Below are 24077 nucleotides of genomic sequence, written 5' to 3'. Positions count from 1 at the left end.
GTTTTAAAGAGCTGTAGTTATGGAGAATGTAGAGTTAACTATACCTTACCATTTTGAAAGGATTTCTGTTTGTCAGATAATATGCTGCACATGTTGTAGGTTTTTCTAGTGTTATCTTTTCCCTGGTATTTCTGTAAATATATATGTATATAAATACACTCTACACTTTTGGGCTTATTGATCTACTTATTCACCCTGTGTGGAGGTAGAGGCAGTATGTATGGGAGGTGCAAGTGTGAGGAGTGGGATAGAAGTGCAGCTTTGTAGCAGCAATCAGTTTTTGCGGCAGGAGATAAGGCATGTACCAGTGTTTTTGTTTGTTTGGAGAGGTCTGTGCATGGAAGGGCAAGAAGATGGTAGTCGTTACAAACCAAACTGTTCATGACATCTTACAGTTGCCTCCTCTGGAGTCTTGCAGTCTCACCTGACCTTGCCACCCTTGCATTTTTACCCAACAGTTAGGAAGTTATATCCATTTGGACAAAAACAGAATAATCTAAAGATATATTTTTATTCTTTCTACATATTTTCAAGAGAGGCTCTTTCGCCTTTATGGAACAAACCATGGAGACTAGATGGACCAGAAGACAGCTAAGCAAATTGAAGCTTTATCCATTTTTAACCCACCCCATCCCCATGATTAGTTACATAATAGCATTTGGGGGTCTGTTGACTAATATATGCTGGCTAGCTTGTCTGTCTGTGTCTCTCTCTCTCTCTCTCTCTCTCAAAGTAATAATATATATTATCTGCTATATATATATTAGTATGCATTAATCACAAATAGCATTGAGCACAAATATTATAGCAGTTATATAGCCTAAATTGGCCTATACCTTTACTTATAATCCCATTCTCTGATGCTAAGTATCCCATAGTACCTTGCATGAGCTAAAGTAAGCTTTGGCTTAAGTCGATAATAAAGTTGTCAGGATCAGGACATATGATTATTTTACCATATCAGCTGGTAGGGGAGGACAAGATGAATGATTGTTCTACCCTAGTACAAACCTAGGATTTGCCTTCATGCCCCTTGATATTTGAAATGTATTTGTTCAGAACAAGAGATAAGGGGTACACCACGGTACCAGGAAAACAAGGTAGAAAGCTGGTTGGTTAATGTAGTTTCAGATGATGTATACAGTACCTTGTAATTGTAAACAGGTTGGGTATAAAAAGAGGCTTTAGGTGTGTAACTTTGGGAGCACACCTTCTGTGTAAGGTGAATGTAATATTGCTGTATAAAACAGCTTCCTGGAGACTGGGGGAGGGATAGCTCAGTGGTTTGAGCATTGGCCTGCTAAACCCAGGGTTGTGAGTTCAATCCTTGAGGGGGGCCACTTAGGGATCTGGGGCAAAAATCAGTCCTTGGCCCTGCTAGTGAAGGCTGGGGGCTGGACTTCAGTTCTATGAGATAGGTATATCCCCATATATAGAACCTTTTTCCTGTCCTATATTATCATTGGCTTATAGCTATAAACCTGAATGACCTTGGTCATTTGGTCTTTTGAATATATTTCATAAAGAACCAAAGTTCAAAGCAATTGACTGTACAATTTATAAATAGGCCCCAGTCAGCAGTCTTTATCCTGCCAATGCAGATAAAGGAAGTTTTGTTTTATTGTGTTCTTCAGATGAGACCTTAAACTGAGGTCCTCTCTGCTATCTGTGAACATTAAAGACTCTATGGCACTTTCTTAAGAGTAGGGATCTGTCCCAGTAACCTTGACCAAAATAGCCTCATTCCCCCAACTGTTGTGTGGCTGCCTAGCTGCCACTTGCCTTCCCAGAGGTGGCTGCATTTCAGTGGTGCTGTTTGTATATAGCTAAATCCTGAGGTCCTTGTTCATTTCCCTTGTTCTTGCATTGTGAGAGAGGTTGAATAGATGTTTCTGACCACTTTCTGTGTACCATTCATTATTCTGTACCCCTTTATTATATCCCCACTTAGTTATTTCCTCTCTTTTCAGTCTCTCTCTGCAACTGTTTTTTAGAAGTCCAAGCAAAGGAGCCACAATAAAGAGGGTAGAGGGGCTGTCAATTAGTAAGTCTTTTGATACTGTCTCACATGGCCTTCTCTTAAGCAAACTAGGGAAATATAGCCTAGATGAACCGTACTCAGTTATCAGTGGATCACGGTCAAGCTCAAAGGACATATTAAGTGGGGTCCTGCAGGGATCTGTCCTTGGTCCGGTTCTATTCAATATATTTTATAAATGATTTGGATAATGGCACAGAGAGTACACTTACTAAGTTTGTGGATGATACCAAGCTGGGAGGGGTAGCAAGTGCTTAGAGGACAGGATTAGAATTTAAAATGATCTTGACAAGCTGGAGAACATGGTCTGAAATAAATAGGATGGAATTCAATAAGAACAAGTGCAAAGTACTGCACTGAGGGAGGAATAATCAATTGTACAAATACAAAATGGGAAATGACTGCCTAGGAAGGAGTATTGCAGAAAATGATCTGGGGGTTAGAGTGGATTACTGTCACAAAAAAATTGAACATCATTCTACTATGTATTAGCAGGGGTGTTGTAAGCAAGACACAAGAAGTAATTCTTCCCCTCTACTCAGCACTAATAAGGCCTCAACTGGAGTAATGTGTCCAGCTCTAGGCACCACATTTTGGGAAGGATGTGGACAAATTGGAGAAAGTCCAGAAGAGAGCATCAAAATGATTAAAGGTCTAGAAAATGTGACCTATGAGGAAAAATTGAAAAAATTGGGTTTGTTTAGTCTGGAGATGAGAAGACTGAGGGGTGACACAACAGTCTTCAAGTATGTGAAATGTTGTTAGAAAGAGGAGGGTGAAAAATTGTTTTCCTTTTCCACTGAGGAAAGGACAAGAATTAATGGGCTTAAATTGCATTGAGGGAGATTTAGGTTAGATATTGGGAAAAACTTCCTGTCAGAGTAGTTAAGGACTGAAACAAATTACCTAGGGAGGTTGTGGAATCTCCATCATTGGAGGTTTTTAAGACGAGGTTAGACAAACACCTGTTAGGGATGGTCTAGATCAGTGTTTCTCAATGACCGGTCCATGGACTGGCGCCAGTCCCTGAGATCTCCATGACACAGTTTAGGGAGGCAGCAAGCTGGTCCTTGGTATCAAAAAGTTTGAAAAACATTAGTTTTGATAATACTTCATCCTACTGATTGTAGGAGCGTGGACTAGATGATCTATTGAGGGTCCCTTCCAATCCTACATTTCTGTGATTCTGTGTCTGAAAAAGCAAAGGAATTTGTCAGTCCTCCCCTCCAAATGAGGAGAATTAGGCTGAGGCAGATGTACCTGGGCAGCAAGTACCATTTCATAGCAGCCACTGCAGCTAAGGATAATCACCCACTGATCTAAGGCATCATGGAAGTGAGGAAGAGCTCGCTCTTAGTGTAAAATTGATGTTCTTTCCCAGTCTCTCACATGGCCTGATTAATTTAGCTTTGTGTGTGAAAGCCTGCAGGGGTGGGAGACAGTATTCACCCATTTAATGTATGGGCAGACTGCAGAGTTGCTCTCCCTCTTGCTGCTCTCTCTGTCGGTCATTCTTATCCCCTATCTGGGAGTTTGGGGCCATTGGATCTGCATAAATAAGGATCTAACTGCTCCTCTCTTGTCCAACCCCAAAGGAGCCACTTGTGCTCACCTTTATGAATGCCCATGCCTCCCTCCCTAAGCTTCAGAGCCCAATGGGGGGAGGGATAGCTCAGTGGTTTGAGCATTGGCCTGCTAAATCCAGGGTTGTGAGTTCAATCCTTGAGGGGGCCACTTAGGGATCTGGGGGAAAAATCTGTCTGGGGATTGGTCCTGCTTTGAGCAGGGGGTTGGACTAGATGATCTCCTGAGGTCCCTTCCAACCCAGATATTCTATGATTCTATGTCCAGTCTGCGCTCCACCTTCAAAGTGCTGTCTACACAGCTGATTTTAGAGAGCTGGCCTGAGCCCCGCTAGTCCGAGTCTGTCAGCCTGGACTGGGAGCCTGACTTCCTCTGGCTGTGTAGACATGTCTTTTGTGGCCAACACTGAATTCCTCCATGGTGTGAGGTGGGTGCAGAGGTCACCTTTCATGATTGCTCTGTTTGTGTTTCCCTGTCCAGTGCCCACTCCTCATGGAGACTGTTGCAGAGGTTAAGTGGCGTAGAGGGCTTTATGATGGGTCCCTTCGCACTAGTGTGATTTCACCTTTAAAGCTTAGCACAAGGCTGTAAAATGTTCTCTGTCGGGGGTGTGTGTGTGTGTGTGTCAGTTAGTCTAAATTATGTGAAATGAGCCTAATTATTAATATTATGGTCTTAAAATACAAATATTTTATTCTATCCTGTTTGGTTTGCTGTAACTCCCTGTACAGTGCTCTGTCTACTTTCTTCTTCATGCTAAGGTCCACAAGTGTGTTACAGTGGCTACTTCAGCCTGCGTGCAGCTTTGGAGTAAACCAGACCTGTCAGTCGCTGGTAGCAGGGGAATGCCCTGCTCCCATGGCAGCCTGCAGCTCAACCAGCCCTTCCAGTGAAGAATTTTTCTGAGGGAAATTCCAAGCTTTATTTCAAATGTCTTGAATAACAGTTTGACTCAATAATATGTCTGTCTAATTCTCAGACGCATCCAAAAGGCTGCATTTGCCTTTTGGGGAGACTGTCTCCATATCTCCCCTTCCTCCCTAAGGTGTTTGCAGCAGCTAGCACCCCCACAAGCTTTTGGGAGAAAGCTAGGCTGACAAAAGCCAGAGGCAAAAGTAAGGGCCTGTGTCTTTTGCCTCATCAGCTTATTGAATGTCTTGTTGAGAGGCTCGGTTGGCTCTGCAGGCAGAGAACAGTTTATTTCACAGCCTAATCCTGGCAGGGTTGCCTGGGGCCTACTCTTTGGGCAGAAAAGGAATCTGGCAGATTTGGAAAAACTGGCTCCAGGGACAAGTAGTTCCCTCTCTTCCTTCTGTGTCAGGAGAACGACTGCAGAAGAAAGATTGTGCCTAAGTCCCTAGAGGCCACACCAGCAGCCATGCTTGTGACAGTGGAACTCAGCAGCCTCCCCTCAGGTGACCGAGGCTGTGGATGGAGGTAATCAGACACAGCATGGATGCTGCCCATTCTGGAAGTCACAGTAAGGGGTCCTTCGGGCCCAGCTCCCTCCCACTGCTCCTTCCATGGACCACAGACTTTTTCTGGTCATGACAGTCAACATGTCTGATGAGGTTTTCATAATAAACTAGGAGGAACATGATTAGCCTGATCCAAGAGAGAAAATTGACTTCCTTGTCCTCAGCAGAGCAATTTTTGTATCTCTATGTGCCCTGGCCGGATGAGCATCAAGACTTACTTGGCAGAAGTTGGACTAGGCAGAATGTAATTTGCACCCAGGAATATCCTCACTCATTGCAAATCAACTTGATGGCCTGGAGATTGGCCTCTTTGCATCTGTAAACAGCAGTAGTGTGCCGTGTGGCCTCTCCATGTGTCATGACCTGGGATGTGAGATAGTGAATGACCTCTCATAAAGCTGGGCATTATCTCTGCTATATGCCATATCATCTTTTCCACTGCTCTCTAGAACCATGCAAAAGATAGGAAGGAGAGAGAGCAGCATTGATACTGTTTACTTTTCTGGCTGAAGAGGCTGTGTCGGTCTTATGGCTGATGAACCTAGCATTGATCTTCCAGGTGACTCTCTTTAGCAGAGGTCTGCTGTTGCAAAAAACAGTCCATCTAGGACCAGGTTCAATATGGCTATTTAGATTAAATGGTTATCACTTTTGTGGATCCCAAACAGAAGTCACCAGATAGAACTTATTCTGATGACTGGTGCAAAGTCCATAGTTTAACCACTTGTTAAACAAATGAAACCTAGCCTTGATTTCCTCCAGGAGAATTTTATTGTGTGTGTATAAGAGTGTCGAAACAAAAAGGTCAGGTCTCTGTTATCAGCATATTCAAGAAAAGGAAGTTTTATACAAATTTGAACATTTAAATGTTTCCTGGGGCAAAAATACTTCCTGCCCCACAAGGCCATAGAGAATGACCTCAGAATCTTATTCTACTCTTTTCAGTACTATATAGATTGAATTCCTGCAGGAGGCGGTGTTATGCTTCCTATCCATTGGAGTAGATCTCCCCATAGTTATTGTCTCCAATCAGATGAGCTTTGAAGTTGTGTATTTTCTCCGAAGAGACCCAGTGTTTTTCTTTTAATTCAGATAGGTAGTTCTCACAGTTCTCATGGTATTCATTCCCAAAGAAAATTGAAGAACTAAAGTGAACTAAACTAAATATTTTTCATTCTGTTAAGCATCAAACTGTAGTTCTTAGAAAAAGTGACAATCTAAGGGTACAAAAATCATGTCTTCTGCATTAAGATCTGATAGGCAACCACATGGCCATCAATTCATAAATTCACCAAAATTGTACATATTGGATCAATCTTCAGCCAGTACTTTTTTTTGGCAGAAGTCTTCATCTTGTAGTGCCCAAGAGAAAATGCAGGATATATAATATACCTCATTTTGTATGTCCATATTTAAGGGTAATCCTGTTTCCCACCCAGGAGACACATTGCTGTGAAAATCACATTGTAATGGATCTGTGGACATTAGCAAAATGAAGAATAGTAACATTTATCAGTGCTTACCTGAAATTATCTTTCTTTGAGTAATAAGATCCATCTAGCCTACTCTTCAGACAAGCTGATAATACTGAAGAAAGATGGAAATTGACATCTAGACATTTTAGTTTATTTTGTGAGGGGGAATTTCCCAGGCTCTGTGTTAGAAGAAATTGTTTTGCGTTTTCATCTAACTATATTTAACACAATCTGTAATTTGGGAAAGTAGATTTGAGTTATCCCAGTTGTGGAAGTTGTCTTAAGTGGAAGGAATTTCAGGGGGTGGGGCATTTCCCTTCTGCCATGACTGATGGTTCTGGTTCTGCCTTCAAGCTGCAAACAGGCTGACCTACCCATGATAATGGATCTGTGGGCCTTATTACTCAAAGAAACAGAATTTCCAGGTAAATAGAGAGATTTTTTTCTAATTTCTCTCACACACTCAGTCCTGGCTATTTGTTTGTCTAGTCTTAAGTGTCCTTTTATTTAGTATAGCTTTGTCACAATGTAAAAGTTGTCTTTTTACCTGTCCTCAGAGCATTCTGAGATGCTTTCATAGAGGGAATTATAAGAGTGCGAGGGAATTATTGATTGCTTGATTGATTTATATTGTAGAGTCTGCTGAAGGCCAAGAAACATCTCTGCATTTCTGACTTCTAAATAGAATTTTGCTGTATTTTCCCCTTGATGTAGGCTGCAACATATGGTTACCCTGGAGTGTTGTTTTTGATTTCTTTCATTAAGAGTTGGACAAAGACTTTTTTGAAAGTCAGCACTTTCAACTTGCCATTAGAGGTGACAATACAAAGACTTTCATAGAGTCTGATCTGTGTATTTTCATCTTTTGAACAAGTCAAAACACTTTTTTCCTGGGAATCAGAAAAGTGACAGTGATGGGGAAGTTGAACTTGTTGTTATAATGTGTTCACTTTTCAAACCTCTAAGAAATTGTGGTTCTTCAATATCTCATTCTAAACTTCATATCTGGTAGGGAAGTCTAGATGCACTGACTTGTGGATTATTGGTCTTGAGTGGCTACCATAATGGCATGAGCACAAAGTGGTCTTAAAAATAATCTCAGGCATTTTTACAAAAATCAGAAATTTAATTCTTTCAAATTCTGAAGTTGTGCTTAATTTTTCTGTTTCAGATCTTGAAATGTTAGAATTTGAAGGAAAGTTTCATACATATATTATGGTGAAATGCTTTCATACATTAAAAGCTTTAGTATATTCCAAATTGTGTATTAAACATATGTTTTATATCTTTATGGGGTGAGGGATTCTCTAAAGGGTTGTTTTGAATTCAAGTTGTCCATTGCACATAATCTGAATACCATACCAAATTCAGATCTGTTGTGTACTACTTGATTCTGCTGAGTGCAGTGGAGATGCACTCGCATCTGGTATGAATTTGGCCTTAGGGCTATGTTTTCATATGGGCTGAGGATTGGTCCATCCTGTTTGCAGTTGAAATTTGTTCCTGCAAAATCTGTCTACATTTTTGAGCTGTCAAAATGAATTGTAAGTGCAAAGGTGAGTAGTTTTAGTTCTACCTGATTTACACTCAGAGTTGGATTGCAGGTACAAATTTTGTTTGTCCAGTTTGTACCTGCAAAAAGGACACCACTCTTTTAGAAATTGACCCCATAATGTATATATGCTGTGAGGTATATGAGAAAGTGAAAGATGATTCATGGCTTAATAAGGGACGAGTCCTTGATTCAACAGTTTCACTTTTCACTTTATTGCAAATTGAATATAGACCTGGTTGTCAGATTAGGTGACCTTTAACAGATTACTGTTACTGCTAAACATTTATATTATAGTAATTCCCAAAGGCCCTACTGAAGATCCGGGCCTCCTTGTGCTCATTGTAGAACAAACACAGAAAAAGAGACAGTGACTTCTCCGGAGTGTTTACAATCTAAAAGACTCAAGAACAGAGGATAGGGATATAATATTCAAGCAAATGAACCCGGTAATGATTGGCATAATTTTGTTGTGTTGTGGGTGGTTTTGTTTTGTTTTATTTTAAGCAGGGGTCGGGTGAGTGGAATAGAAGGAAATAGAATGATCTTTTAGGTGAAGGTGGTGGTACAAGGATGGATACTTCCTGCTATGAAGTAAAAAGAACAGGAGTACTTGTGGCACCTTAGAGACTAACAAATTTATTAGAGCATAAGCTTTCGTGGGCTACAACCCACTTCTTCGGATGCCGAAAGCTTATGCTCTAATAAATTTGTTAGTCTGTAAGGTGCCACAAGTACTCCTGTTCTTTTTGCGGATACAGACTAACACGGCTGCTACTCTGAAACCTGCTATGAAGTAGTATTGTGTCTTTCAGTCCTTACAGGATCAAGGTGGAAACAATTCACAGAGGGCCTGTCTTCACTGCATTGTTAGCTTGAGGTACAGCTCAGGTTTTGCCCCACACTGACTCCTGTCCATCCACTAAAATCTCTAGCTCCAGTTAACTGGTGCTTGAAGGTTGAGCTAGCTGGCCTGTCCGGAGGGAGGCATGTGGTGAAGCACTAGTGCTGCTTGAGCTAGTAATGCTGTGAGAATGCAGCAGCTCAAGTTACAACAGCTCATTAACTGCTAACTCATTCGCTGTGCTGCTAATCATATCACTTTGTTTTCACACACACATAGATTGTTTTGCAGTGTGGTCACTCGCTGGAGTGTGCTAACTCAGGGCTTGTCTACACTGGCACTTTACAGCACTGTAACTTTCTCACTCAGGGGTGTGAAAAAAGACCCCCCTGAGTGCAGCAAGTTTCAGCGCTGTAAAGCGGCTGTGTAGACAGTGCACCAGCGGTGGTAGCTACGCCCCTTGTGGAGGTGTTTTTTTTTTTTTTTTTAGAGCTGCTGCGACTGCACAAGCCACATTAAAGTGCTCCCGTGGCAGCACTTTAGCGTTGCCAGTGTAGACTAGCCCTCAGCTAATTTGTAGTGAAGATCAGCCTGCAGTTTTGCACCAGTGTAGGAATTAAATTATTTTTGTACTGAATGCTTTCCCATATATTCTTAACCAGCATACTGTAGTACATTCCATTACTGTGTAATTACGGTGACTGTTGTCTATAGTCTGTATAAATCTTTTATCACAATAGTGTATAAATATTTCATCATGGCATATAAGCTCCCAGTTGGGTAGAAAAGGTTCATCCATCGGTGAGTCTCAAGAATATAGAAATAATCTTGTCTTGATTTTTGCCTGCTAGTTGGTGTCAGGCTCTCCCCTCCTCCCTCTTTCTTGGAAGGCTAAGTATCTGCATATAATACCTTAATATGGAGAGGTGGGAATGCAGACAAAATTAAAGGAAAGAGACCAGAAACTTGCCTCTAATTAGCAGAAAGCAATCCTTCCTATACTGTACTATTCAGTTTTCCTTTGAGCAGGGCCATTTCCACTGTACAGGCAGGATAGTGGCAGGGAGGTGACAGCCTCTCAGAATATTCTTCATGAGACCAATCAAGCATGAGCTGTTACATCATAATATTTAGGGGCCCCTAAAGTTCACATGGGAAGTCTGTGGCAGGGCCACGAACACAAACCACACTTCCAATTCTTTTCTTTAGAAACAAGATTATCCTTTCCTCTTATTCCAAAACTATGCTCCTTCTCTAGGATCCTTCACCATAGATGTTGTAAGATGTTTTCCGGTGATTTCTCAGACTGTTTCACAATTATTTTAAATATCCATAAATATTATCTGTCATCTATTTTCTGAATCATGTCAACTGTGCAGAGTATTAATGTGTGACTGGCTTGTTTGCATCCATTGAAGCATTTGGTAATTTTAAGTTTTCCTATAGTCTACTGTTAAGTGTCAAGTCAGTAACATATTCTAAATCTGTGGCATTCCCAGCCTTTCCTGAAGTTCCCTGGCTGAATCACATGTGTTTGCCAGTATATTACATCATTCATCATCCAGTAATCTAATTCCTTCGCTCATGCTTCTTAAGCTGGAGACTGTGTGTATGTGGGGAGGCCCCAAGATACATTCTGTAAATCTGTGCTGCTTTTCTTTTAGGATCACCTTATTTTATCCCCCCAAATGTGTCCAGGTCTGTTGCTGGAGGTTTAAATAATGAACCTACCTGGCTAGCTACATGAACTGAAGAAATTGCATGCTAAATATAGATTGCCGTCAATTGCGTGAAAGTCAAAAACATTTCCTTTCCTGCATTTTGTCAGCTAAATCTCGTATTAATTGAATTCCTGTCTCATTCCAGTCTTTCGATCAGTTGGGTCAATAGCCTAGCAATCTCAGTGTGTGTTATACTATATAGGATAGTAAAAATAATTTTTAAATGGTCCTATGATAGGATGCAGAGGTCCTATCTGAGCATCAGCAGATAGGCAGTTAAGTTGCTTCTTAACTGTTCTGCTAGAAAAGAGTGAGGTAATGGATCAGAATATAGCCTAGTGGTCCAGTTAAGACCTTAGTGCTAAATTAGGGAGCTCTATAAAAAGTTCTCTCTGGTAGTCAAAAGGAAGAGTGTGTGAGTGAGCTTCTGAGCAGGCAGAGTGCTACTCTTGTAGTAACAGTGTGAGACACAGGAGTACTGGTAAGAGACTGAATTTTATTTCCTGGCCTCTGTCATCTGAATGGGTCTGGGTTATTAAAACTTCACAGGCTCAGTATCCACTGACACATTCCTGTTATACTCGATAGCTGAAGATCTGGGTTGTCTTACCACATGCTTTGAATCTTTTTGTTTTCTCTTGATGTAAATTCTCTTGTTTCTTTCTGCTACAAACTGGGAACTCAAAAACCTGAGGAAAATCCTCTTTTGGTGAAAGACCGTTTGTAGCCAGTGGACATGGTTGTATCATTCCAGTTGTGGTGCATTTATTAGATGATGGAATATTCTTTAAGATGCATAAGTGATTCCTCCTTTTCTGTCTCTGGCATACGGCATCTGCAGAGCAACGTTCTGTAGATGCAGTTGTAGGTCCATAAGCCATTTCAAGTCGTCCTCTGTGATATTGTGGATATCATCCAATTCACCTTTGAATCCATATTTGGGGCACTACATTTTGATGTGTTCAGTGGTTGTTTTCACCAGTCGTACGAAGGGCAGTCTTTGATTTTCCACTTGTGCATCAAGTAGCTGTATCTTCTATGGTTTGTTCGGATTCATTTCAGTGTGGTCCAATGTCTGTATGGCAACTTGTTGGGTCAGTAACCAAGTGCTTGTTTGGAATGGTAGATGAGGTCCAGACACATTGCCATTCCCTGTCCGGATCCAGAGACATGGGGTGGTCACAGGTGGTCTATAGTGGTGTTTGTGATTTCAGTTGTTGTTAGGGTATGTTATCTATAATCTGGCAGATGGGAAGTTCTGAGTAGTCTTCAGCACATTTAAGTTCTTGTGATGTAGCTATATCTCAGTGGATAGATGGAGGTTCAATGTTTGCTAATCTAAAAAGCCATGGTAGAGGTGTTGATTTTAAAGTTCCCAGGATGATTTGCATGGTCTGATTCAGCTGCCTATCCACAAGTTGGGTATGGCAGCTTCTTGTCCACACTGGCACACAGTACTCTGCAACTGAGTACACCAGGGCCAAGGCTGACGTTCATAGCACCGGGGCAGTTGTTCCCCAGTTTGTTCCTGCTAACTTTCGAATAATATTGATGTGAGTCTTCACTTTGGAGGCTACTTTTTTGAGGTGCTCATGAAAGGTCAGTGTGCAGTCAAGAATGACACTAAGATATGTTGGCTTTGGGTTATAACGCACGGTTTCACCATAAACTCGACAGAGTGTTTTGTGCAAGTCTATTGTCAAGTGGAAGGTGTAGACTACAGATTTGCTAGGATTTGGTTTCAGGTGCCACTTTTGGAAGTACTCTTCCATGATCTTAAGGTCAGATGTAATGGTAATGGTTGTGAGTGCCAGATCATCAGAATGCACAAACTTCTGTGCTATTGTTTCAGGCATATCACTTGTGTATACATTGAAGAGTGTTGGAGCAAGTACAGGGCCTTGTGGTCGCCCATTATTCAAAGTGCATGGCTTGCTGGTTTGACCTCCAAGGCACATGGTGCATCCTTCAGCTGCTAAGCGTGGTGTTCAGCATCCTAAGAATCTGCGCACGGGGATCACTTTGGTCGGTTTCAGTATCAGACCGTCCTTCCAGACTGTCTCATATGCTACTGACAGATCAATGAAAGCGGTACCGGTCTTGAGTTTTTGCTGGAATCCAGCACTGATGCTTGTAGTGAGGGCCAGGAACTGGTCGCAGCAACTTTTGTGCAGAAGAAAACCAGCTTGTTCCTTAGGTAGGCTGGTGTCCCCAGTGGGCCTGATTTGGGTCAGACTCATACACTCCATCACCTTGTAGATGGTGTTCAGAAAGGAGATTGGTCTATAACTAGAAGGATAATCTGCAGGTTTTCCAGGCTTTAGGGGTGCAATGTCCTTGGCTTCTCTCCACAGGCAGGAGATTTCACTGGTGGTCTGGATATTTGTGAAAAGCTCTATCATTCATTTCTGTGCCAGTGGACCCAGATATAGGAAATCAGGATAGATACCATCTTTCCCTGCTGCCTTTCCGAATTTCCGGGCTGCATTGATATCCTAACTTGTGGATGGTCCAGACCCTTGGGAAGATGGATTGCACGTGGACATCACTTGCTAAAGTTGATGCTGGACTTGTCTGCGATACTGTTTATCCACTGGCTGTTTTTATGTCCACAAAAGTTTATCACCAGTGGCATTGGCTTTCACTTGCGGCCTAGTGACATGTGGGATTTGCAGCCCCCAGGTGTCTCAGCAAGTTCCAGGTGCATCTGCTTGAGTGTGTGAAGTTTAGACCTACACAGCCAAGCCACCGTTTCTGCCTTGCTGCATCCAGTGACAGTAGGAGGGTCTCTGCACTCATATTTGTGGAGGAGTTTTTGGCTTTCTGCAGTCCAGCAAGGAGTGTACGATGACGTGTCCTTGGAAGATGATGTTCTTTGTAGTGGAGATTAGGAGCGTAGTAAAATGGTCACAAGTATTCGCCATTGGGGGAATGTGGGAGATTGTGTTCTCCACAGTCATAGAGAAAGTGGCCCAGTCTGCTTTTTGAATTTCCAGTGCAGCGCTGGTTTTGAGTAGAGAACTGGAATTTGAATGCCAATATGGTCAGTACTGGTCTGTGTAGGCAGTTTGGGAAGTCATCAAGGACAATCCGTAATGGGGGTATTAGCGTACCTGTATCATCTTTAGAGATGAACATCAGGTCAGGGCAGTATCCTGTCCTATCTTGCAGAGTGGAAAGTGATGCACTGTTTCGCATCTAAAAGGAGGAGCATATCCTTTGCTGATGCCCAGTGGCCAGTTCTTTACCTGCAGTGTTGTTTGCTGCATAGCCCCATTGTGTGTGGTGCCTATTAAAGTTGTCTACAAAATACAGCAGGATCCTGTGCATGCTGTAGAGCTGGTTGAGGCCACTGTGCACCAGGTGATTCCTGCTATAACATTTGATTAAACTACCAAAATCAGAAATGGAAAACTAGTTTTTATAGTTCGTTCTGAAACTGAATAATAATTTGTCCACAAACACCAAAAACAAATTAAAAACTGGAAACCCTCTTTGTAGTTTAGATTGTGGAAGGGTAACTCTGTCGGTATTTACTTATTTGGTCTGAAATCAACCGGATGAAATGCAGTAAAGACAAGTGCAAAATACTACACTTAGGAAGGAAAAAATCAAATGCACAACAACAAAATGGAGAGCAACTGGCTAGCCACTAGTACTGTTGAAAAGGATCATGGGGTTATAGTGGATCACAAATTGAATGTGATGCAGTTGTGAAAAAGGCTAGTATCATTTTGGGATGTAATAACAGAAGTGTCAGTTACCCAGGAGGTAATTGTCCTGCTCTACTCAGCACTAGTGAGGCCTCAGCTAGAGTGTGTGGAAACCTGAACACAATGCAATACCGATATTGTAAGCTCTTTGAGGCCAGAGTCTCTCTTTTTGTTATGTATTTGTGCAGTGCGTCACACAGTGCAATGCTGTTCCAGGGTTTGGGCTCCTGGGCGCTACTTCTTTACAAATAATACAAATTATTAATACTACTGATGATAATAATTAAAATAATAATAGATATTATTACTGAGTATGTGGTACATGAAAACGTATTGGTGAAATACATTGTAGGCTAGTTTTACTATCCATGCTGAATAAAGTGTAAAAGTAAACAAATAGGATCAGTTGAGAACAAGTAAACTAGACTGAAAAAAAATCTTTTAGTTCTAATAATCTGCAGCGCAGTGTTATTAGTAACACAGACTAACTGAAGATTTTAGAGAAATATGACTTTTATCCTGACATTGGTCCCCTATGCTTGGAAGAATCCTCTTAAAGCCTTTGTGTACTTATTTATGAAAAAATAGATTGTGTAACATACCATGGTTAGTAAAGAAGGTCAACATTTTTCTTTTCTTTTAATCCTTCTAGCCTTCAGGAAAAAGAACAATCACTGAGCATGTCCATTAAAGAAGCGACTGCCAAAGTAAGTGCATATCAACTATCATTTTTTTCAGTACATTTAAGAAACAAAGATAATGCACTACCTTTTTAATATAATATTGTGTCTTTTGAAAGGCCAAATGTATGGTATTTCTTCTGAATATGTTTAACATATAAATATTCTTAATATCTGTTTAAAAAAGAAATCTAAACCTGGTCAAGGCATTCAAAAATGTTAGTGTGTCTGCCAAAGGAATGGTTCATTAAATGTAATATTTCTTGGCTCATGTTCACAATAGAAACCAATCTGTTGGCCTCAGCTTAGAAAAGAACTGTCAGCTTTATGAAATGAAAGTGAAATCTGGTCACAATTGAATGTCTTTATTCTCAGGAAAAAGCCATATTCTCATATTGGTTTCACTGGTGTAAATCCAGAGTGACTCCATTGAAGTTAGCGATGTTACTCAGGAGTTACAATAGTGCAAATGGAAATCTGAATCAGACCCAGGGTAATTATGATAAATGAATTACATTTTCATCCCAGCTGGGTAAAGTTTAGATATACTCACACATATTTAAAAAAGAAAATCATATAGTGCATCATAATTTCCAGGACACTTAATGGACTTGAGTATTGTATTTTCTCCTGTTGACTTTCATTTTTATATCATCCTCCATTAGGTCCTGATTCTGCAAACACTTATGTGGTTGCTTAAATATAAGCATATAAATTGTCCCACTGATTAATGTCACTTTCTCATATGAGTACATTTAAGCAATGCATAGCTGTTTGCAGACTCAGGAGATTAGTTACCATGTAATCCATGTGTTTATATGGTACTTGTGGCATGGTGGTTAGGTGCATTAAGGGTGAATTTTTCAAAGGCACCTGGGGAATTAGGTGCCTAACGCCAGTGAATTTCCAGTAGTGAAGCACCCATCATGTGTACTATTAGATTTGAGACTTCCTTTTCAAACATCAGTGCCTTAAATGACATGTACAAAATACTGATTTGTTGCTACAAACCGGTAATTGTGTGCAGGAAATATGCTGTTATTCATGCAGTCACTCACTTGCACATACATTTGCCTGTTTTCTCATTCATGCAAAATAGGCAGACACAGAAGTCTGTTTGTGCTCACTGGCACATACTTTGTATGTGACGTATATGCATAATATCTATTTTTGAATTTGTGGCCTATAATATCTAACAAATGTAGATACTTATACCGTTATTTTTTTTGTGGGAAGTTTTTGGTACTCCTCTCACAAAAAGGATAATTATTCCGGTAATTTCTCCAAACCCTGAACATATGAAGAATAGGAGGAGTGTGAAACTTTTGGGTTACCACTATTGCTTTCATCTGAGATACTGCTGCTACTCCTTCTCAAATCTGATTTTCAGTTTCTTGTTTGCCATATCCTCCAGCCACTATAAAGAATTGTAACAAGATGGCCGATGTTCGTATGGTGGGTCCCGCACTTTTCTTGGGGTGGGGTGGGGCTAAGACGCAATCACTTGCCCCTGCTCTTGGGAAACAAGGGCCCCGCTAGTGACCCAGGAAGGTAGTAGAGGAGGGAAGCGGGGGAGGGGTCTGGGTTTGCTCCTCGTTCTGAGTCCCAGCCCCTCTCAAGCCCTGCGGGTTTCTTACCCTCTTCCACCTTGGGTGGGGTCACCCTCGGTCCTTAGACATTGGGGGAGGGAGTCTCCTTGCCCTGCCGGGGCAGGGTCTCCCTTACTTCGGTTCTCTGGTCTTTCAAATCTCACAACACACCTCCAAGCTCCAGTCCTCTATCCTTCCTCCTCCTCCCTGACTACTGAAGCAGGGGGTTTTATTAGGTTCCTGACAGGGCCTTAATTGACTACAGGTGCTCCAATTAACCTGTATCAACCCTCCCTAGTCTACAGGGAACCACGCCTTAATTAGCCTAGGGTTTATATATTTCCCCTCTACCACTCTCCCACTGCTCCCTGGCCCTCCTGTATCACAGAATGTAGTGGTTTCTTATGCCATAATGGATCAATGATCCACTAGTCTTCTCTGACAGTGACTGGAGAATGCTTTAGATGGAGAGTTAAAATGGCCTTAATGTGCTTAATTCCACAATGCTATATAATTGGAGGGGAAATTCCTTCCTGATTTTGGCAAATATGTGGTTTATATCCTGAAACACAAAGATTGCTAGTCCATCTCTCTCTCTCTCTCTCTCTCTCTCTCTCTAATATACTGTTTCTCAGCATCTCAGAATTTTCCCAAACGTTAGAAAGCTGAATCCACACTTAAGGAAAATCATAGAATCATAGAATATCAGGGTTGGTCATCTCGTCCAACCCCCTGCTTAAAGCAGGACCAATTCCCAACTAAACCATCCCAGCCAGGGCTTTGTCAAGCCTGACCTTAAAAACCTCTAAGGAAGGAGATTCCACCACCTCCCTAGGTAACCCTTTCCAGTGCTTCACCACCCTCCTAGTGAAAAAGTTTTTCCTAATATCCAACCTAAACCTCCCCCACTGCAACTTGAGACCATTACTCCTTGTTCTGTCATCTGGTACCACTGAGAACAGTCTAGATCCATCCTCTTTGGAACCCCCTTTCAGGTAGTTGAAAGCAGTTATCAAATCCCCCCTCATTCTTCTCTTCTGCAGACTAAACAGTCCCAGTTTCCTCAGCCTCTCCTCATAAGTCATGTGCTCCAGCCCCCTAATCATTTTTGTTGCCCTCCGCTGGATTCTTTCCAATTTTTCCAATCCTTCTTGTAGTGTGGGGCCCAAAACTGGACACAGGACTCCAGATGAGGCCTCACCAATGTCGAATAGAAGGGAATGATCACGTCCCTCGATCTGTTGGCAATGCTCCTACTTATACAGTCCAAAATGCCGTTAGCCTTCTTGGCAACAAGGGCACACTGTTGACTCATATCCAGCTTCTTGTCCACTGTAACCCTTAGGTCCTTTTCTGCAGAACTGCTGCCTAGCCATTCGGTTCCTAGTCTGTAGCAGTGCATGGGATTCTTCCGTCTTAAGTGCAGGACTCTGCACTTGACCTTGTTGAACCTCATCAGGTTTTTTTGGCCCAATCCTCTAATTTGTCTAGGTCCCTCTGTATCCTATCCCAACCCTCCAGTGTATCTACCACTCCTCCCAGTTTAGTATTATCTGCAAACTTGCTGAGAGTGCAGTCCACCCCATCCTCCAGATCATTAATGAAGATATTGAACAAAACCGGCCCTAGGACCAACCCTTGGGGCACTCCGCTTGATACCTGCTACCAACTAAACATGGAGCCATTGATCACTACCCGTTGAGCCCGACGATCTAGCCAGCTTTCTATCCACCTTATAGTCCATTCATACATTCCATACTTCTTTAACTTGCCGTCAAGAATTCTGTGCGAGACCATATCAAAAGCTTTGCTAAAGTCAAGGAATAACACATCCACTGCTTTCCCCTCATCCACACACCCAGTTATATCCTCATAGAAGGCAATTAGGTTAGTCAGGCATGACTTGTCCTTGGTGAATCCATGCTGACTGTTCCTGATCAATTTCCTCTCCTCTAAGTGCTTCAGAATTGATTCCTTGAGGACCTGCTCCATGATTTTTCCACGGTCTGAGGTGAGGCTGACTGGCCTGTAGTTCCCCAGATCCACCTTCTTCCCTTTTTTTAATGAAAAATGAAACCAGTCACTCCCCAACAGCTCTACCCTGTGTTATTAAATGACAACCTGTCTTAATTTATATATCACTGTATTCCTTCCCCACCCACACTTGGGGAAATGCTGGTATAGATCTTCATAATATGATGATATGATATTTCCTTTCCTTTCTTACATGCTTTAATGAGCAGTGATATAGTTAACAGTGGTGACATTTAAGATGTCGCCATTGGCATCTGAGGGCACACCACTGAAATGAATGGGTCATTTCACACCTCAGAACTATTGCTTCAAGCTCTCTCCAATTTTAGGCAGAAATCACTGATTTGGATACACTTTTTTCACATTTTGAATGTTTATTTTCAACCATAACATCTGGAGACTTTTTAAAATGAAAGCTGAAACCTCACTAACAATTGAGAGGGCTGTCTGTTCTCCACCTTATCCGGATAGTTTGTCGCAACTTTATAGGAGGTGTATCTCATGTTGTGGGAAACAAAGTTCTAACTGAAGAAACTCCCAGTTGCCTGACATGCTGTATGACAGGGGTCTCAAACTCAAATGACCATGAGGGCCACATGAGGACTAGTACATTGGCCCGAGGGCCGCATTACTGACACCTACCCCCCCGCCGCCCTCGGCCTTGCCCCCACTCCACCCTTTCCATGAGGCCCCGCCTCTTCCCACCCCTTCCCTGCCCCCATTCCAACCCCTTCCCCGAAATCTCCACCCCAACTCTGCCCCCTCCCTGCCCCCAGGGGGTGCAGGAGGGATGTGGGGTGTGGTGGGGGGCTCAGGGCAGGGAGTTCGGGTGTGGGGTACAGGAGGGGTGAGGGGTACAGCAAGGGGTCAGGGTGCAGGGTGCGGTGTGGGGATGTAAAGTCCCATGAGAGGGTAAGGGTCACGATGGGACACTTGCCTGGCAATAAATCATGGCCTTATGTAAGGCTCCCTGGTGGTTATATAAGATGAGGCCTTATGTAAGGCCCCCTGGTGGTTATATAAGATGAGGCCTTATGTAAGGCCTTATGTAAGGAACATCTGAACCAATCGGTGTGGGGCTATACATATGATGAACACATGACTCTCCTTCTTGTCCAATGGGTAGTTGTGTAATTATAGCCTAATTGTGTTATGTAATGTTAAGAAAGACTATAAAAGAAAGCTTGTAATAAACAGAGCTTGAGTCAGTTTGAGTCAGCTCGAGTTCAGCAAGAAAGAGTATAAAAGAAAGCTTGTAATAAAGAGTCAGTTTGAGTTCAGCTTGCAACCACATTGGTCGTGTGCTTTATCCACTTCCCACAGTGCGGCAGGGGGCTCAGGGCAGGGGGTCGGGGTGCAAGAGGGGTGCAGGGTGCAGCAGGGGGTCAGGGCAGTGGGTTGGGGTGCAAGAGGAGTGCGGGGTGTGGCAGGGGGTTCAGGGCAGGGGGTTGGGGTGCAGGGGGCTCAGGGCAGGGGGTTGGGGTGCAGGAGGGGTGCAGGGTACGGCAGGGGGTCGGGGCACAGGAGGGGTGTGGCATGGGGCTCAGGGCAGTGGGTTGGGATGCAGGAAGGGTGAGGGGTGAGGCAGGGGGTCGGGGTGCAGGGTATGGCAGGGGGTCGGGGTGCAGGGTGGGGCAGGGGGTTCGGCTGCAGGAGGGGCTCGGGGGGCAGGATCTGGCCCGGCGCGTACTGGGGGCAGGGCAGGCTCCCTGCCTACCTGCTTGTCTGTCTGCCCTGCCCCCGCAAGAGGCGGCGGAGGGGCTGTGTGTTTTTGTTGCTTGAGGCACTGCCTCCAGCAGCTCCCATTGGCCGCGGATCTCTGTTTCCGGCCAATGGGAGCTGCTGGGGGCGCTGCCTCAAGCAACAGAAACACACAGCCCCTTCGCCCCCCCTTCCCCACGTTCTAGCCTCTTCCCGGAGCTGCGCAGGGCAGGGCAGGGCTGGCAGGCAGGGAGCCTGCCCTGCTCCCAGTGCATGTCCGGCCGCTGCTCTGGTAAACACTGGGGGAGGTGGGGGGGCTGGGAGGGGCTTGCGGGCCGCAGAAAATCACCCCGCGGGCCGCGTGTTTGAGACCCCTGCTGTATGATATGGAAAGGAGCAACTTTATATTGCTTTAGAGCTCGCCCCAGCCCTGCGGCGCAAGGACACCAGAATGAGAGCTGCCCTTTTGGTAGAGAAGCACTGTGTGGAAGCTGGCAACTCCAGACTGCTACTGGTCAGTCGCAAATCATTTTGGAGTTGGGAAGTAGACTGTTGGGGCTGCGTTAATGCAAGTGTGCAGGGCAATTAATCGCATCTTGCTACGAAGAATGGTGATTCTGAGAAATGTGTGCATGAAATATTGGACAGCTTTGCAGAAATGGGTTTCCCTAACTGTGGAGAGGTGATAGATGGCACACACATTCCAATTTTGGCACCAGACCACCTTGCAATGGAGTACATCAATAGGAAGGGGTACTTCTCCATGGTGGATCACTGTGGGTGTTTCACTGATATCAATGCGGGATGGTCTGGGAAGGTACATGACACACACTTCTTCAGGAACACCGGCCTGTATAGAAAGCTACGAGTGGGGACTTTCTTTCCAGACCAGAAGATTACAGGGGGGATGTTGAAATGCTCATAGTGGTCCTGGGAGACCTGGCGTACCCCTTACAGCAATGGCTCATGAAACCTTACACGGGAAACCTGCACAGCAGTAAGGAGCAGTTCAACAACAGTCTGAGTAGGTGCCGGATGACAGTGGAATGTGTCTTTGGCGCATTAAAGGTGCGCTGGCAATGCCTTTATAGCAGGTTAGACCTCAATGAGGATAATATTCCCATGCTCATAGCTGTGTGTTGTACGTTGCGTAATCTTTGTGAAGCTAAGGGTGAAAGGTTTGCTCAGGGGTGGACTGTTGAGGCAGACTGTTTGGCTGCATATTTTGAGCAGCCAGATATTAGGGCTATCAGAGGGGCCCAGAGGGGGGCAATTTGAATCAGGGAGTCCTTGAGGTAACACTAAATGAGAGCCAGTAATGTATACCTCTGTGATTTGGTGCTGCAATGGTACATTACATGTAGTTTTTCTAGGAAGCAATGGTGAAATTTGGGGCCTTATATTCCAGTAAGCAAATGATTAAACTGTCTGTATATGTATTGGTAGTGCCTGCTATCTCAATTTGTAGGAAACAAATAAAAATGATTACCGTTCAAAAACTTTTTTGCTTTTATTGCACAAGAAACAACACACACACCCCCCCCATGCACGCATGCACAAGAAACAACACGCATGCACGCACAAGAAATACACACAAGAAATACACACAAGAAACAACACGCACACACACAAAAGTGCTTGGTGGGAAATGAGGTACCAGGGAAGGGCAGACTTTCAGAGCTGTGTGTAGGTCCAGCTATCATTTTGAAAATTGTCCAAAGGGCTGGAGTGAAGGGGAAACCGAGAAGTCCCAGAAAGCGGAAAGGACTGTGCGGGCGGTGTTTGGGGAGGGGCCACAGAAAAGAGTTCTGAATGTGCTGTAGGGGAGGGCAGGCGTGCATCTGCGTTTGCTCCTCCATGACTTTAATCATCCGCTCAGTAGTGTCCTTAACAAACTCCTGATTTTCTTTTCTGTCCTGCCTTTCGGCTTCCCTCCACATCTTGAGTTCCCTTTCTCTGCATTGGAGAAGTGCAGTACCTTCCTGAACATGTCTTCTTTTCTTGGTCTTGGGCACTTTCTTATCTGGCGGAGACGCTTGGCCAGCGTGTTTGGGGTGTTCCTCAAGGCCACATCTGCCGAAGCACAAAGAACAATGCACAGAAACATGATTGTTAAGTTCATGCACAGTATTGAAACATTTCAGTAAAATACACCTCTGGTAACATACCATCACTTTCTCATTGACCCTTGGCAAGCACAAATCTCGGTGAACATCCAAAGCATGGTGAGTGTTAGCTGGGAGGTGGTGTGCTACATGATGGAAAAGAGTACTCTGCAAGGGTTGCGGTGCAGCCGTCTAGGGAAAAAATGCTAAAATTCTCCCACACTTTTCCACTGGAGGGGGTCATTATAATAGATATCTCACTGCGAGGGTAAGCAGGGAAGTGAGGGTACATCTACTACACGCTTGTGGCTTCTGCCCTGGTCCCTATGCTGCTCCCCTGTGTGCTGCTTTGGTCCCTGCACAAGTGATTGCTGAATGGCGCGGGAAAGTTTCCTACAATGGGGGAAGGAACAAAGCAGCTCTGCCAAGGAAACTTTGACAGAGAATTGCCGAGTACCTCCAGAAAACTTTCCTAGAGATCTCTCTGGAGGATTCCCGTGAGATCTCGGTGTGCATCAACACCCTGTTCTGCCTGTTCCTGATTAGCTGCACAGGGAAATGTCCAGCACACAGAAACACAGCCAGCCTTGTACATTTCTGTATCCTGAACCCACCTCTGCACTACACAAACTGCAGCCACTTTACCAGGCGTCTCTCTTGCTTCTTGCTCGCCAGAGAGCAACTGCTGAGACTGGCTAGACACCTCCAAAGTGGTGAACAGTTCCTGGCTGCTTGCCCCACTGGGTGACCCTGCTGGGAGCTCCACATCGTCATCTAACCCCACCTCTTCTTCATCTTGGGTTAGGTTCTCTTTCCGCTGCCTCCAGGCCCGCTGAAGTATCCACGGGGCTCTTGGCGGTGGAGGTGGGGTCGCCACTGAGTATAGCATCCAGCTTCTTATAGAACTGGCAGTTCATAGGTGCAGCACCGGAGTGACAATTTGCCTTCCTCGCCTTATGGTACGCCTGCCTCAGCTCCTTTATCTTCACGCTGCACTGCAGTATGTCCCAATCAGCCCTTTTCGCACAAGCCTAGAGAAATCTGCCCGTAGGTATCAAAATTCCTACAGCTCAAGCACAGCTGGGACTGCACAGCCTCCTCTCCCCGTATACTGAGCAGCTCCAGCAGCTCTGCAGTGGTCCAAGCGGGAGAGCATTTGCTGTGATAAGCCGCCATGGTCACCTGGGAAGATGCAATGAGACCTCTCCATGCCAAGCCAAGAGGAAATGGAATTTCAAAAATTCCTGAGGTTTCTAAGGGGGAGGGGTGGATGGTTGTTTACCTGGCTGCAGGGCAGTGGAATTCAAACTGCTGACCAGATGGGCACTGTGGAGGCCATTGTGGACACCTTCTGGAGGCCAATTAAAGCAATAAAATCAAGTGTGGTGTCTACACTGGCACTTTGTCGACAAACGTGTTGCACAAAAAGCCTTGTGTCTCTTGTTGGGGTGGTTTTATTTTGTTGCCAAAACAGGGCATTTTTGCCGCCAAAAGTCGCATCGCAGTGTGCATGCATCCACTGTTTTAACTTGTAGTGTAGACAAGGCCTCACCGGCAGAAGTT

At 43.9% G+C, this 24077-nt stretch overlaps 1 protein-coding gene across 1 annotated transcript in view; it reads left to right on the top strand.

Moving 5' to 3' along the window:
- Positions 1–24077, top strand: part of DISC1 (DISC1 scaffold protein) — a 339029-nt gene that overhangs the window by 106045 nt on the left and 208907 nt on the right. Inside the window, 1 exon segment of the mRNA XM_024209411.3 lies at positions 15058–15112. Coding sequence (XP_024065179.3) covers positions 15058–15112 — 55 coding nt within the window.

Source organism: Terrapene carolina, unplaced genomic scaffold (assembly GCF_002925995.2).
Source record: "Terrapene carolina triunguis isolate 2854851 unplaced genomic scaffold, T_m_triunguis-2.0 Scaffold85, whole genome shotgun sequence".
In the NCBI taxonomy this organism is placed as follows: Eukaryota; Metazoa; Chordata; order Testudines; family Emydidae; genus Terrapene; species Terrapene triunguis.
Note: the sequence above shows the minus strand (reverse complement) of the source record. Positions and strands in the feature narration are given on the sequence as shown.